The 14,563-nt window shown below is 32.1% G+C and overlaps 1 protein-coding gene across 1 annotated transcript in view; it reads right to left on the bottom strand.

Moving 5' to 3' along the window:
* LOC114326272 (cytochrome P450 4C1) overlaps positions 1–14,563 on the bottom strand; it is a 33,389-nt gene that overhangs the window by 18,261 nt on the left and 565 nt on the right. The window contains exons 2-5 of the mRNA XM_050652591.1: positions 11,315–11,424; positions 7,140–7,230; positions 2,416–2,601; positions 23–390 (exon numbers count right to left, since the gene is read on the bottom strand). Of these exons, the coding sequence (XP_050508548.1) occupies positions 23–390; positions 2,416–2,601; positions 7,140–7,230; positions 11,315–11,424 (755 nt within the window). The remainder of the gene's footprint in view (positions 1–22; positions 391–2,415; positions 2,602–7,139; positions 7,231–11,314; positions 11,425–14,563) is intronic.

The following is a 14,563-nucleotide window of genomic DNA, read 5'->3' as shown; positions in this document are numbered from 1 at the left end:
TGTATATAAGTAAAATACTTACTTCAAACATAAATGTATTCACTTCATCCTTAATACCTTGGTCATCGATGATGCCCTTGGAGAGTTTTGCATTCAACAATAAATCTAGAAAAGCTAGTTTCTTTCTCTTTGTTTCGCCATCTGTATTAACTTCGAAAGGTTTAAAATCTCTTGATCGTTCTAGTATAATGCGTTCTGTAAAGCTATTTAGCCTTGATAAAACTTCTTTGAGTTTAGTGCCAAGAGAGGATAATATATAAAATACAGATAAAGAATAGAACCAAGGTCTTACCATTCTATATATCAAGATTTTTCCCATTTCATGAATTGCAGAGACATAATTTTTGTCGTCTTTTTTGGTCAAATCGAGCGTTGTTCCGAAAGATGTTTCTAAAAATGTGAATTTAGGCTATCATTAGATCATTTCAACTTGATTAATAATTTTACTAAGTACCTAGTCATATTTTGGTCGCCATATTCTTGCTCTTTGCGAAGACAGTGTTACTATTCACCTTTCCCTACGATTATTTATAGTATTCACAATTAAAATGCCTATATTTAAAGCAAAACTAAACAATTCTAGTGGATCAAATTAGAGCAAACAGGAGAAAAAGTGGAAAATATACTTAAAATGACATTTTTATAGGTACTTCTTGTGGTCTTTTTGTCACGCATAATATGGAAATAAGATGATATGGGACTGAACAGCCAATTTTAGGAAAGGCAGATGTACAATTGATCAGATTTTCACAAATACACAATGACTACGAACAAAGGTTGAGACTTCACCTGTTTTTTATGGATTCTATAAAGAAGAAAAACTTTTATACAGTCCTTAAAATACAAGGAATTTACTGTGGAATTAATAAGAATGGCAAAACTAATATTAAATAAAACACAAAATAAAGTAACAGTATAAAAAGAAAAAATATCAAAAACCTTAAACGTAAATTGACCATTTAGACAAGACAAGGGGACTTTATCTATCATTTCATTTAACTTTACCTTAGCAATCATCTTAACGAATAGATAGGTACCGCTGTTTCCTAAATAAACTAATACGACACTTCGTAAGATTTGATCATTTTGAGTAGTGTATTTAATTGGTCTGACATTATGTTTATTTATTATGACAGATTAATAATAAAATAAACAAACAAACAACAAACAACTGATTACATAATGTTAATTTATAAATTGTAATAATTATAGAATATTAAAAAATAATATTAATAGAAATATTAATCTTGTTTTTTTGCTGCAGTTCGGTACCTAAGACGCGATGCTTTAATTCTGCGCCAAGTTGTTATCTTTCTTTCCGGAAACTGTGACATAATTCTTGCAGTTTTAGCACCTTCAAAAGGATTCTCTTCTAATCTCTCCAAAAGCGTAAGATCTTCATGAGCGGTAGATATTTTTGGTCATCCAGAACCTTGCTTTCTTTCGAGAGTTTCTTGTTCTATGTTCTATCCATCTTTTATTAATATTAAAAACTGTTGTTCTGCTTACGTTAAAATGGTTCGTTACGGCAGATAGTGACCAACCATCTTCTAATTTCGTTAAAATTCTTGCTTTTAGTTCTTTGTTAGCATGTGGAGCCATTTTTTGAGGTTGAGCAGAATAAGTTATCTGACAAATTTTAAGATTTGGCAGTGACAGTGACAGTATGTAAATAATAAGTATTTATCCTTCAAAATACACTGCTCAATTTTCCACAAAATACGCTTTAAGAGTCGTATCAGTTTTTTTTTGGAACCAGCTGTACATGTGGAAAAAGTAATTTACTACAGGGAGCAGCAAGATATAGCCTTTGAGAAAAGCATGCCAACAAAAAAGTCAAACAGACAAAAACAAAGAAGCGTTAAAAAAGGAAATTGGTGCTGGTTCTCTTATAGAGGTGTTAGAAACGTTGAAGGAATATTGTGAAGAAGAATCAACGAAGTAATGAAAATATATAACCAACTAAGTTTAGACAAAAAAATACGATCGCCAAGAACAAGCTGGTTGGAGCATGTTTATCGTATGGATGAACATAGGCATGTAAAGAAAATACTGTTATGCTGTGGCTGGAGAAAATACTGTTGAAAATATTGTGAGGGCGAAGAAAATGAAGACCAAAAAAGGGGAGATTGTAAAATATAAAAAAAAACATAGGTATCAGATTATTACGACTATCGGAATAGGAAAACAAAACAAGGCGTAGAAATAAATTGAGGAAAACAGTTATGTATAACAACATACATCAGAGGCTCATATGATTAATTTTTCTTTCTATTTCTATTTTTTTATCTTTCTATTGTTTCTACTCCTTGTTTTGTCTTCCCATTCCTGTTCTCCTAATAATCTAATCCCCTTTATAATTTACAACTTCTTAACATCAACATCAACATAGTGAATAATCTGAAGATACTATACCTGCAATAGTGTTTAAAGCGGTTTGAGAAATTAGTGGAATTATATTTGTTGCCGATTTCTTATTTTCTTGTTTGATGGTCTCGACCAACCTAGCAGTTTCTTTATTAAACACTTTAACGAACTCCTGTAGAATACTGAAGTGAAATGCAGGTGTCAAAATCTTCCTTCTTTGTTGCCACAGGGAACCTTAAAGTAATAATCCTGTTAGTACAAAATAATGATGACAATGAAATTAATTTAATTTCTTAGCAATACTAGGACCATACTTATTGCAACGAAATAATAGTTTATTGAGAAAATTATTTACAAATCGAAAAATTATTGGCCACTGAAATGCTAAACGCATTTAGGTACATCATATAAATTCATGCAGTGTAGAGTCTACACTCTACACTGTGTCCTGTCAATTCAACGAAATTAGGTTAGGATATCCTCTGGTCAAGAGCTTAACCACCACTCCAACTTCAGGTTAAAAATGTTGTCAGTTAACTCCAACTTCGCCGTTGACCTTATACAGGGTGTCCCGAAAAGAATGGTCATAAATTATACCACAGATTCTGGGGTCAAAAATATGTTGATTCAACCTCACTTACCTATATACAATAGTGCACACAAAAAAAGTTACAGCCCTTTGAAGTTACAAAATGAACATCGATTTTTTTTCTTATATCGAAAACCATTCAAGATTTTTCATTGAAAATGGACATGTGGCATTACTATGGCAGCAACATCTTAAACAAAAATTAAAGTGAAATTTGTGCACCCCATAAAAATTTTAAGGGGGTTTTGTTCCTTTAAACCCCCCCAAACTTTTGTGTACGTTCCAATTAAATTATTATTGTGACACCATTAGTTAAACAACATGTTTTTAAAACTTTTTTGCCTCTTAGTACTTTTTTGATAAGCCAGTGTTTATCGACCTATTTTGAATATTTGTCGAATCCACCACATATTTGTATATGGTCAAGTACGATTATAGAGACCTGTTAATAATCTGAAAATGTATTTATAATTTACATTCTTAGGTATATTTTGAAAAAGAAGCCATATCTCGATAAAAGGTGATTTGTCAAAAAAATACTAAGAGGCAAAAAAGTTTTAAAAACACTGTGTTTAACTAATGGTACCACAATAATAGTGTAATTGGAACGTACACAAAGATTTGGGGGGTTTAAAGGAACGAAACCCCCATAAAATTTTGATGTAAATATATTAAAAAAGAAGCCGCATCTCGATAAAAACTGGCTTATTGAAAAAATACTAAGAGTCAAAAAAGTTTTAAAAACGTTGTGTTTAACTAATGATACCACAATAATGAATTAATTGGAACGTATACAAAAGTATGGGGGGGTTTAAGGGAACAAAACCCCCATAAAATTTTTATGGGGTGGACAAACTTCACTATAATCTTGTTTTAAGATGTTACTGCCATAAGAATGATACATGTCAATTTTCAATAAAAAATCTCTAATAGTTTTCGATATATTGAAAAAAATCCATTTTCATTTTGTAACTTCAAAGGGCTGTAACTTTTTTTATGAGCACATTTGTACTAAGGTAAGTTAGGTTCAATCGAACTATTTTTGACCGCAGAATGTGTGGTATGATTTATGACCAATCTTTTCGGGACACCCTGTATAACGATCGGATGGACAAGAGGTCATGGAGGCTGAACCATAAGGATCAGGACGATATTATCCTGAGATGGAATGACGAATGACCGAAGATGGAAAGATCCAATCGCTTACATTGACAAAACAAAGGCCACGTTGCTCAGTCGGAGGAGATGTGGGCGTGGTTCTTTGGGTTGGGCTTCTGTTGCAGTAAGAGATGTTAGATGAATAAATAATGACATGCGAATAGGGCTAATGAAACGACAATAATAGATAAAAGATGGATAGAAAACACTAACTGATGGTTTGAATCTTCGACTCTAAGAAAACGGAAATACTGAATACATAAAACTAAAAGTCAGGCGCCAGGAGTTTTGACCACTAAACTCTCAAAGGAAAAATTACCGAAACATAACACAACAATAGAAAAATTAGCAACACTGCTACGACAATACACCAATGTTCTAGTCTTGAGCTGTAAATAATAATTAAATAAAATGCAACATCGTACACTCTACTAAAACATTTATTAAAATTTATTTACACAATATTATGCAGTGTAAGACCGCCAACAACAAAACAGTTCAAGCAACAAGCATCCAAAAAAATTAAACAGTTAATCTGTAAAATAAATGATGACGAAAGAAGCAATCCTTGAATACATATTGTAATAATTTTTTATTGTATATAGCTGGGTGTATTCACCAACACAGTAAAACTAAAAAAATACGAAATGTAAGTGAACGAATATAACACTTATTAACTCAAAAAAAAATGAACTGAATAGTTAATCAAAGAATAAAAAAGAATAGAAAGTCGATACTCTAAATAAAATCTAAAAATCTTAACGTTCAGTTACAAACAATAAAAAAAAGAAAGAGCTCTTTGTTTATATTATATACAGTGCTAGTCAAAAGTCCGTACCCCCCTTGTATCCTTTGAACGGTTATAACTATAATAGTGAAATTTGGAGGGAGGAAATAAACGGATGTAAGCTTCTTAACTAGTTATGACAGGTGACGTAATAGTGACAGATAACCTTACAGCGCCACTGTGACAGATAATTTTAAATGGGACCTTATGGCAAGTGATACCTCGTTTGAAAGGTATTGAAAATACCTATTCAGTCATACTAATTTTGTTTGAATTTAAGCTAATTTTGATGAATAAATGAAATAAATATAAAATTGTAGTTTCGCATTTAATTAATAAAAATCCCAATTTCCGCCTATGATTACTTGTCAAAAAGGCTGGCGTTGACGTAAAAACTATTAGAGAATTGAAAAACGTCAACTTCTTTGACAAAAAAACCATAGGCGGACATTTGAATTTTTATCAATTAAATGCGAATCTACAATATTATATTTATTTAATTTATTCATCAAGATTAAAATCAAATAAACTCAAAAAAATTAGTATGATTGAATAGGTATTTTGAATACCTTTTAAACGAGGCATCACTTGCCATAACGTCCCATTTAAAATTATCGGTCACAGTGGCTCTGTAACGTCATCTGTCACTATTACGTTACCTGTCATGACTAGTTAAGAAGTTTACGTCCGTTTATTTCCTCCCTCCAAATTTCACTATTCTAGGTATAACCGTTCAAACGATAAGAGGGGGGGTACGGACTTTTGACTAGCACTGTATAGATCTAATAATACTCAATAATAATCTAATAATACTCAAAAAATATTTACATAATGTAAATGTCTATATATAGTTTAAATTATCACCCATTTAAAAATAAAAGAAATAGTCAATAATGACATAAACTCTATACTAAAAGTATGACCTACTTTTCAGAATGTCACTATCACAACCTGAGCGAAAACTTTAGGTTATTGAACTTATTCCACGAAAAAACACAAAAAGGTCTTTGCCCTGGACATGCCAAAGGCATCTCTACTACCTTCTTCAGTAAGTAAAGGATAAGTAACTTACTTAAAACAGCTGTCAGAGGGTAGCCTGTATCACAGGCGTCCCAGTCGGCTAGGTCATATACCCAGCGGCAAAGTGGAAATAAAAGGAGCCACAAAGAATAGCTTTGGACCACAGCGTAACGTGGACCCTGATTTTAGCAGTAGGTGATAAATTGGGACTGGGACCAGCCCTATGAACAAAATTAATTATTCATAGCGAGTGTCTATGAAGAAAATAGTTTTTTAAAAACTTACCAGACGAAACCGGGCTGGTACTAAGATCACAAAATACTAGAGTTCACTACATGACTGCACTCTATCAAAACTCAACTCACAAGAGGACAAAATCGCACGCATTTCTGCTTAAATAGGGACGCTAGCTTACCCAAGCCACTTGATCAACCGCTGTAAAAGATATGCAAAAAGGGACCTTAAAACCCTAATTTATAAATAATGAGTTATGGCTCGTGGGTGAAACATTAACGACTTAGTTTACCTAAAAGGTATTAAATCCTCACATTTTTCGTGAGAACGTGTCCATCGATAGGGCACATGTGTTTCTGAGAAAAACACGCCGATAGAGACTCTAAACTCTACAGGCAGTTAAGTCAAAAACCATGAAGCGATGAACACTGAATTAAAATCTACACTCAGAAAACTTAAACGTTACCACCTTATATTAGCTTTGTTCGCAGACAGTCCATGACTGGTTTTTGACTGATTTCTGACAGATTCGCATGCGCAGTTCCGTTTTCAAGCGCTTGAAAACGCAACTGCGCATGCGAATGGGTCAGAAACCAGTCATGTACTGTCTCTGCGAACAAAGCTATAGTGAAACGCATATTTCAGGGTAACCAGTGGTTATCTCTTAACCACTAGGTAACTTTACTTTGTGAAACCGGGCGTAAGGCGTAAGTCATACTTTAGAATGTTTAAAAAGGGCGCCTTTCAAAACATATAACGACTCTACCTTATCGACAATAAGGCTACGAGAAGTGCAGGGTAAATTGAAGATGGAATTACAAAAAGAAAATATGTATGTCTCTGTATTCACAATGCATATTTTTTTTATAATTCTCGTATCAAAGTTGCGCGTGAAGTTAGACATTATCGATTTTGGGGGCGACCCGTTTAAGAAGTCAGTATCATTAAGTCTTAATCATATTTTATTTTACAAAAAAAGATTACCTGAATTTGTCAGAAGACCTTTTCCAAGCCATGGTTCTACAAGACCGTAAATCATTCCTTTGGTAATATGTTTTGATCCAGATGCGATTTTCTAAAAGAATTATAATTTTATTAGAATTAACTACATTATAAATAAGCATTATTTAAAAGTTTACTTATTAGGTACTATCATATTGTTCGTCCGCTATAACTTTTCCTATGCGTCACGATTCATTTTCAAACAAATTAAATCAAAACGTAAAGTGACACGTACGCCGATATGTGTAGTATATAATAGTATACAGTATACAAAATGTATATACACATCGACCTTCGTTTCACTTTATGTTTTGACTTAATTTGTTTGAAAATGAATCGTGACGCATGGGAAAAGTTATACCGGACGAACAATATTAGTGTAATTCGCATAGTGCGTAACTCTGATACAACGATACCATATCTTTAGCCTGAAAAATACCCATCTCCGCAGAATTTACCATTTCGCAATAAAAACCGTCACAGAAAATTGTCAACTCCATGCATCAAATTGTTGACAAGCAGAATGCTTACCCCCCGCCATTTGTATTGATTAACGCAAGTCAATCGTTGTTCTTAACTTTATCGTAAAAATATTCAATTTTTGCTTAAACTCTGCGTGTTGTTTCATATACCGTAAGAAAGATAAGTCTATTTTTTATTTTTGTTTATGCAATAATAGAAAAAGTTTAAGAATGACTAATATAAATCACTGTTTATTTCCATTTGAAAATACGCACACTATACGCTATAATCTGCGATCATTAAAAATGTAGATATTTTGTCGTAGTACGTAGTATGTATATACAAAGTATACATAATAATATTGACATGTTTTTCTAATTAGAATTGTTGACAAAGGATGTTTTGCTGTAGTTAGTAGCGGTTGTCTCTCTGTATATTGTTTATAATTAAATGTAACAGAAAATAAAAAAGTAAGCTGTAGTAGTACCAACTATCTGAGAGACTCGTTAACATTGAGCTCAGCAGGGTGCTGTTGTTGGAGGTTTGGAATTCCTTAAACAATGGACCTACCTGTTTTATGTAATGATCCCTTGTTTATGTAATTTCACATCTCTAACAACAGCACATCACTGAGTTATTATATTCTTAATGTTGTTCTGAAGCTATGTTCTTGTATCTCTATTTTGCAATTAACTGGTTTTGATGCGAAATAAGCCACAATTTTACTAAAAAAATGATTTTATTAACGTTTTGACGCCCACATCGGGTGTCGTTGTCAAAATACAAAAAATATTAATGAATTAAACAAAAATTCTTCTAATAATTTATTTAATCTGACTCATTTATATCGGCCATTCAGACATATATTATACATTTTAAAAGAGAAGACTTTAAAATCATATTGCCAATATTTATGAGTTGCGTTTATTTTTTATTTTTTATTTTATTTTTATTTTTTTAGTTTAGTCTAACTAGAATACGTAACTGCAAGTGTCACCTATTATAAAAAAAGACAAGACATTTTTATACAATAAGTGATAAGGTTATCTTCAGTGATAAGATGAACATTGAACTGTGTTAACTGTAGGTATATTTGTATGTATCTGTTTATAAATCATATACAGGGATCTGTTTATCTGTTTATCTTTAAAATATAAAGGTTTGGTAAGTTATACACGGTATTTACAAAGTTATAACCAATTTTATATGAAAATCGTAAGAAGTTCAACTCCCTGTATAAATAAAAATAAGTACAACAGCAATGGTTTATTGATGCCATATTTTTTTATTTATTGTCAAAATTTTCATGATTAATATTGCTAATTCTCTTTATATTGAATACAGAGTGAGTCAATACGCAAGTACATTATTTTCTCAGTAACTTTAAATGGAACACCCTGTATTTTATATCACTATCGAAAAGTACCATTACCGTACTTTAATTTGTATACAACATTCCCTATGTTTAAATTTATTAGTTTCCGAGATATTTTCATTTTTTCATGGACCAGTAGCCTGGCCACCAAAATCACCAGAATCTAATAAACTGGACCGATTTTTTGGGTTAAGAATGAAGGTTATAAAATGCCTCCAACAACAAGAGATGAGATGAAAAATAGAATACCAAGTGTATTTTGAAGTGTTAATTTACAAATGCTTCGTAGTGTAAGTAACTCATCTACTGACCGTTTTTAGGCATGCAAAAATGTGTTAGGAGGTCATTTTGAACAACTTATGTAATTAAATATTTAAAATATTTTATTAAAAGTAGCTTTTAATTGTTTCAAAAATGTTGTATTTTGTGTTCATGTGTTTTGTAAAATTTTTTACTGATAAATTATTTTTCGTTGTTTATTTGCTACATTGTTACATTTACATACAAAAGTAGTTTTTAATTTAATTGTCTATACAGAATGTTGTATTTTGTGTTTGTGTTTTTTTTTTGTAAAATTTATAACTACCTAATAAATTATTTTTCTTTCGTTATTTGGTACACTTACATACAAAAGTAGTTTTTAATTGTTTCAAAAATTTTGTATATTGTGGTTGTGTTTTTTTTGTAAAATTTATTACTAATAAATTATAGTTCTTTCTTTATTTGCTAATGGTAGGGGAGCCCAAGCGGAGATTTTTGCAGTTACTCGAGCGCGTCAGATTATCATATGGGGAGAAACCTGGTACCCTGCAGATGTACCTCTACCATATAGTTGCTCTTAACACAGGGGAGTTCGTTAAGGGGGGTACGAAAAAAAAATCTATCATGGTGGGTCAAAAACTTTCACAAAAAAAGCGAATATTTCTCGAAATGAACGGTAGATCGAAAAACTAAAATCTACGTTTTCAATTTTTTAAAAAATCTATCGAATGATACTAAATATGACCCCCCACGAAGAGGGGTGGGGGTAAATTTAAAATTTTAAATACAAATCCCGCAATAAACATCAGATCGAAAAACTGCAAAATACACTTATTCAATATTTTTGAAAAATCTATCGGTATCTAATGGTACCAAACACGAGGGTGGGTTGTGATTGCGCGCAGCGGTCAAATACCTCCTGCGGTTCTCTCACTCTATTACCCGAAAGTTAGGTTTGGACCGAAGGGTTAGGTCTTCCTCCTTTCTGACCGCTGCGCGCAATTGCAATCTGCCCAAACACGACCCCCAAGGAGGTGGGGTGAGGGGTGACGGGTTACTTTAAAATTTTAAATAGGAGCCCCAAATTTTTATGCAGATTTGGATTCTTTACGTAAAAATAAGCAACCTTTATTCGAAACATTTTTTCGAATTATGGATAGATGGCGCTATAATCCGAAAAATACGATTGTTGGAAATGGAAAATTAGGTAAGTTAAAAAATGGCAAGTTCCCACTAAAATGGAAAATTTTACTTAACTTTTTTTGGTTTTAGGACCTAATAATCACAACCCAATAGATCCCCATAGCGCTCGAGTGGCTGCACATTTAGCATACTTTGCTCCCCTACCATAAATTGTTACATTTATTACCAGATTGACAATCAGTAATCGTAAATTGTCAGTTTTAGACAATTTAGTCATGCCTTACTTAAAATTTGGCAAGATTTAGACCCGTAATGAATAATTTGAGATATAGGGAACGTTATATAAAAATTAAAGTACGGTAATGGTACTTTTCGAGAGTGATATAAAATACAGGGAAATAATGTACTTGCGTTTTAACTCACCCTGTATTCAATATAAAGAAAATTAGCAATATCTATCATTTATGAAAATTTTGACAATAAATAAAAAATATGGCATCAATGATCCATTGCTATTATTTATTTGCTTATTTTTATTTATACAGTGAGTTCAACTTGTTGCGATTTTCATATAAAAATTGGTTATAACTTTGTAAATACCAGGTATAACATAACAAACCTTTATATTTTTGTAATGGAAAAGTTAAGAAGATTTCGAATATAAAATAAAATACAGAGGGTGTTCCATTATAAAAAACATAAGTTTGGTGTGCCACTATGTTATCCAACATTCTGTAACATTCTATCTAATTTTGTAATGTGAAGCTCAAAGTTGGCTACAATTTTTGTTATTAACTTTTATTGCTATATATTACTATAACGGATCTACTGATACTACCTCACTAATACTACCTCACTGATACTACCTCACTAATCAATCACACTGTATTTTGAAAATAGATTCATATATACGTACTTCAAACTCATCAGGTCCAGTGACAACTACTACGGGTATGTCAAGTACAACGACTGAATAAAGTGGTGAATATTTTCGACTCCATTCTCGAAAATTTTTAAATAGTTGCACTAGAAAAGATAAGATTTGATATAAATAGTAAAACATTAAAATATAAAACAAAAGTAAATAAAATGACATAAATAGTAATAAAATAAATTAAACAATTTAAATATTAAGTTCCATATGTGGTAGTGAATGTTGGGGAAATAAACTTAGAGGATATGATTAAATAGATGATTTGACTGAAATGAAAGGATAAAATATAAATGAATACATATTATATATTAGAAACAAGCAATTTAACTTAGTAAATCCTACTTTTTCATCCAACGTAACCGAAAGTAAAACTGGAAGTCGATATTTGAACTCTTTGATTTGATGTAACTTTGTGTTGATCGTTATACGAATTCACTATTTTTGAGTCATTTTTGCCAAACTTCCGGTAATCATTTATAACGATACGCTTTAATTACTATTTTTAGTAATTTTAATTTTAATAATTTTTTCTCAAAACGAAATAATATGGGCCACATAAAAGTCACAGTTAATATACAAACCAGATGCTAAGAAAGACATGGTTTTACAAAACGAAATGCATCCCTAACCATATGTTTTTGGTGTGTTCAGTGTAACAAACTGAATTTCCCATAAATTAATTATCGTATCAGACCATTATGTCAACAACTCACTTTGGACATGCAATCGTTTTAAAACTGCAGAAGTGTTTCTGTTTTTATACGCCAGATCTAAATAATTTATTGCCCATCTGGCCAGAGGGTAGAAGCACAAACAGATTAGCGTCTGTGGCTTTTTTTCAGTCTCTTCACAGCATGCGAACAAGCCGCACTCTCGCTAACAATCGATCCTTTTCTGAGATCTAAGCAACACCTTTTTGTTACCAAAATAAATAAATATTTTACTGTTAGTTGTTAACTTATTTTTATTATTTTTTAATTAATTCCGTCAACTCACACCTACCGGAATAAATTTTTTAACCGGAAATGACATCAAAACCGAAACTAAATACTCGAGCGCAACTTTTAATACGCAATGATTAATATATTATCATCACATAACTCTGTCGCCCTTCCTGCTACCTACTATAATTTAGCACTTCCGATTTATTTCCGTCTTGCTAAGGCGCGTTGAGTAATATATCTCTTGTACTAATTCGGCGACTTGTAGACAGTACTTGCGGTTGCAACTCTGAAAACGGAAGTTTGAGGTAAAACTTCTTACCTTTAACACCATCCTTGAATTATACGCCCTTATTCGACGCCTGATGTGTCATTTTATCAGTTCTAATAACGTAGGAGTTATATACGCTGACAGGCAGACGGACGGACAAACAGGCATGAAAGCGGAAGTATAAATTTGTTCTAATCTTGATGAGGCACAGACCTGTCTAATAATATATCGCCAGCAGTGGCGGCTTGTCCTATGAGGCAGGTGAGGCAGTGCCTCACCAATATATCAATCGACTATTTACGTTATTTCGTTATTTCATAATCAGTTTTTTAAATATAATTTAGTTTTTTGAAATTTTCTAAATAACCTTATTTTTATGAAAAAAATTAAAATCGGTACGGCCCTGACTCTTTATCTTTGTATCCGTCTTCCACGTGTCAGTATTATATGCATCATGCACCTCATTCCAACTTTCTCAAATCATTGCAGATGAGACTTGCTTCAAACCTCTTTGTCTAGCATACTACCATTTCTTAAAATGGGACAGTAAAAGCAGCAAAATTTGAAAAATGTGCCACTAATTCTGGGAACGAAATTCATCCACCCTTGAGGCACGCCTCAACATGTGTTTTTTTAGTTATGAAGTTAAGTACTTGACCTTCCTTCCCTTATTTGCTATGGGCGCTTGTATTGTTGTTTTGTAAAGTAGTTTTAGATTTAGTTTTTATATTAGTTTAGATTGTGTTTAGAAGATTTTATCAATGTCATACTGGCTGTGTGGCATTTATCAATGCCAATTAAATAAATAAATAGAAAATTTAGAAATCATGCTTTCTTTTATAATGATTTATTTTCTTATAAGCACGCTTTTTATAAAAAAAAACATAAAATAAAATACCAAAAAACGAAGTTTAACCCTTAGTTTACTTAACATAAAAATCAATCTTATAATATATAACAGTAATTTGCTTACTTGCTTGTTTGTATTTCCCTATATTCAATACATTTACAATATAAGATTGGCTATAAAATGTTGTTATCACGTGTTTATGGGTATATTGTTTGCGTACAATAATTTCATTTTGGCAACTGATTAATATTAACAGAATCAGTTGTCCGTTGTTGTCATGTAGTAGGTATGTAATGTAAAGTTTGTTTAATATGGCTGTACAACGCTGATGAGACCAAGGAAGGACGAAACATCTGATTCATATTGGTTTGATATGTGGTATTACAGTAATTATTTTTAGCTAAAAAACAGCTCCTATGAGTGTGAACCTGTTGGAGGCTTAGAGCTTTCGTTGCTATTCTTTTGCGAATAAAATTGTCATTTAATATTTTAATATCGTTTGCAATCATTAAAATAATTACGGCGCCGTGCTGTAGACGCCTTATTGAGGGTTCGGCAAATAATCCCCGGACAAATAATCTCGGACAAATAATCCCGGACAAAAAATCCCCACAAAAATCCACAAAAGTCCAAGGCCAAATTTCTCACCTCTTTTACCATCTTTGAGTTATAGGCTCTCATTCATTACCTTATTTGTCATTATACCTGTATCTAAGGAGAAGCTACAGAGTAACAAGAAGAGGTAGAATAAATAACATAGATATTAAGAAAAGAATGGGAATGAACTCCGTATACTAGAGTAGATTACAGAACAGAAGAGTTTAACCTGGTACGGACAAATCATAAAAACAGTCAAAAAACGTTGGATAAATAGAAAAACAGAGTGGAGCACGATAGGGAAAAGGAAGAGAGGCAGACCCCGAAGATCTTCCAGAGATGAAGTGCACGAAGCACTGGAAAGAAGAAATCTGCAAGAAGTGGACTGAAAAAACAGAAATTACTGGAGAGAAATGTTGAGTGAAGGAATACAGTGAAAACTGATAGAAAAAGTTTTGAACTTGAATTTAGGCACTTAATGATTTCAAAACTAATATTTTTTACGTGTGTTTGTCTGTTTGTTCAGTTTTAACTTCGAAAACGAGGTTGTTTATCTCGAAAACGATCAAATT

Source organism: Diabrotica virgifera, chromosome 6, assembly GCF_917563875.1.
Source record: "Diabrotica virgifera virgifera chromosome 6, PGI_DIABVI_V3a".
Lineage (NCBI taxonomy): Eukaryota > Metazoa > Arthropoda > Insecta > Coleoptera > Chrysomelidae > Diabrotica > Diabrotica virgifera.
The sequence above is the reverse complement of the archived record's forward strand: the minus strand, read 5'-3'. Positions and strand labels throughout refer to the sequence as shown.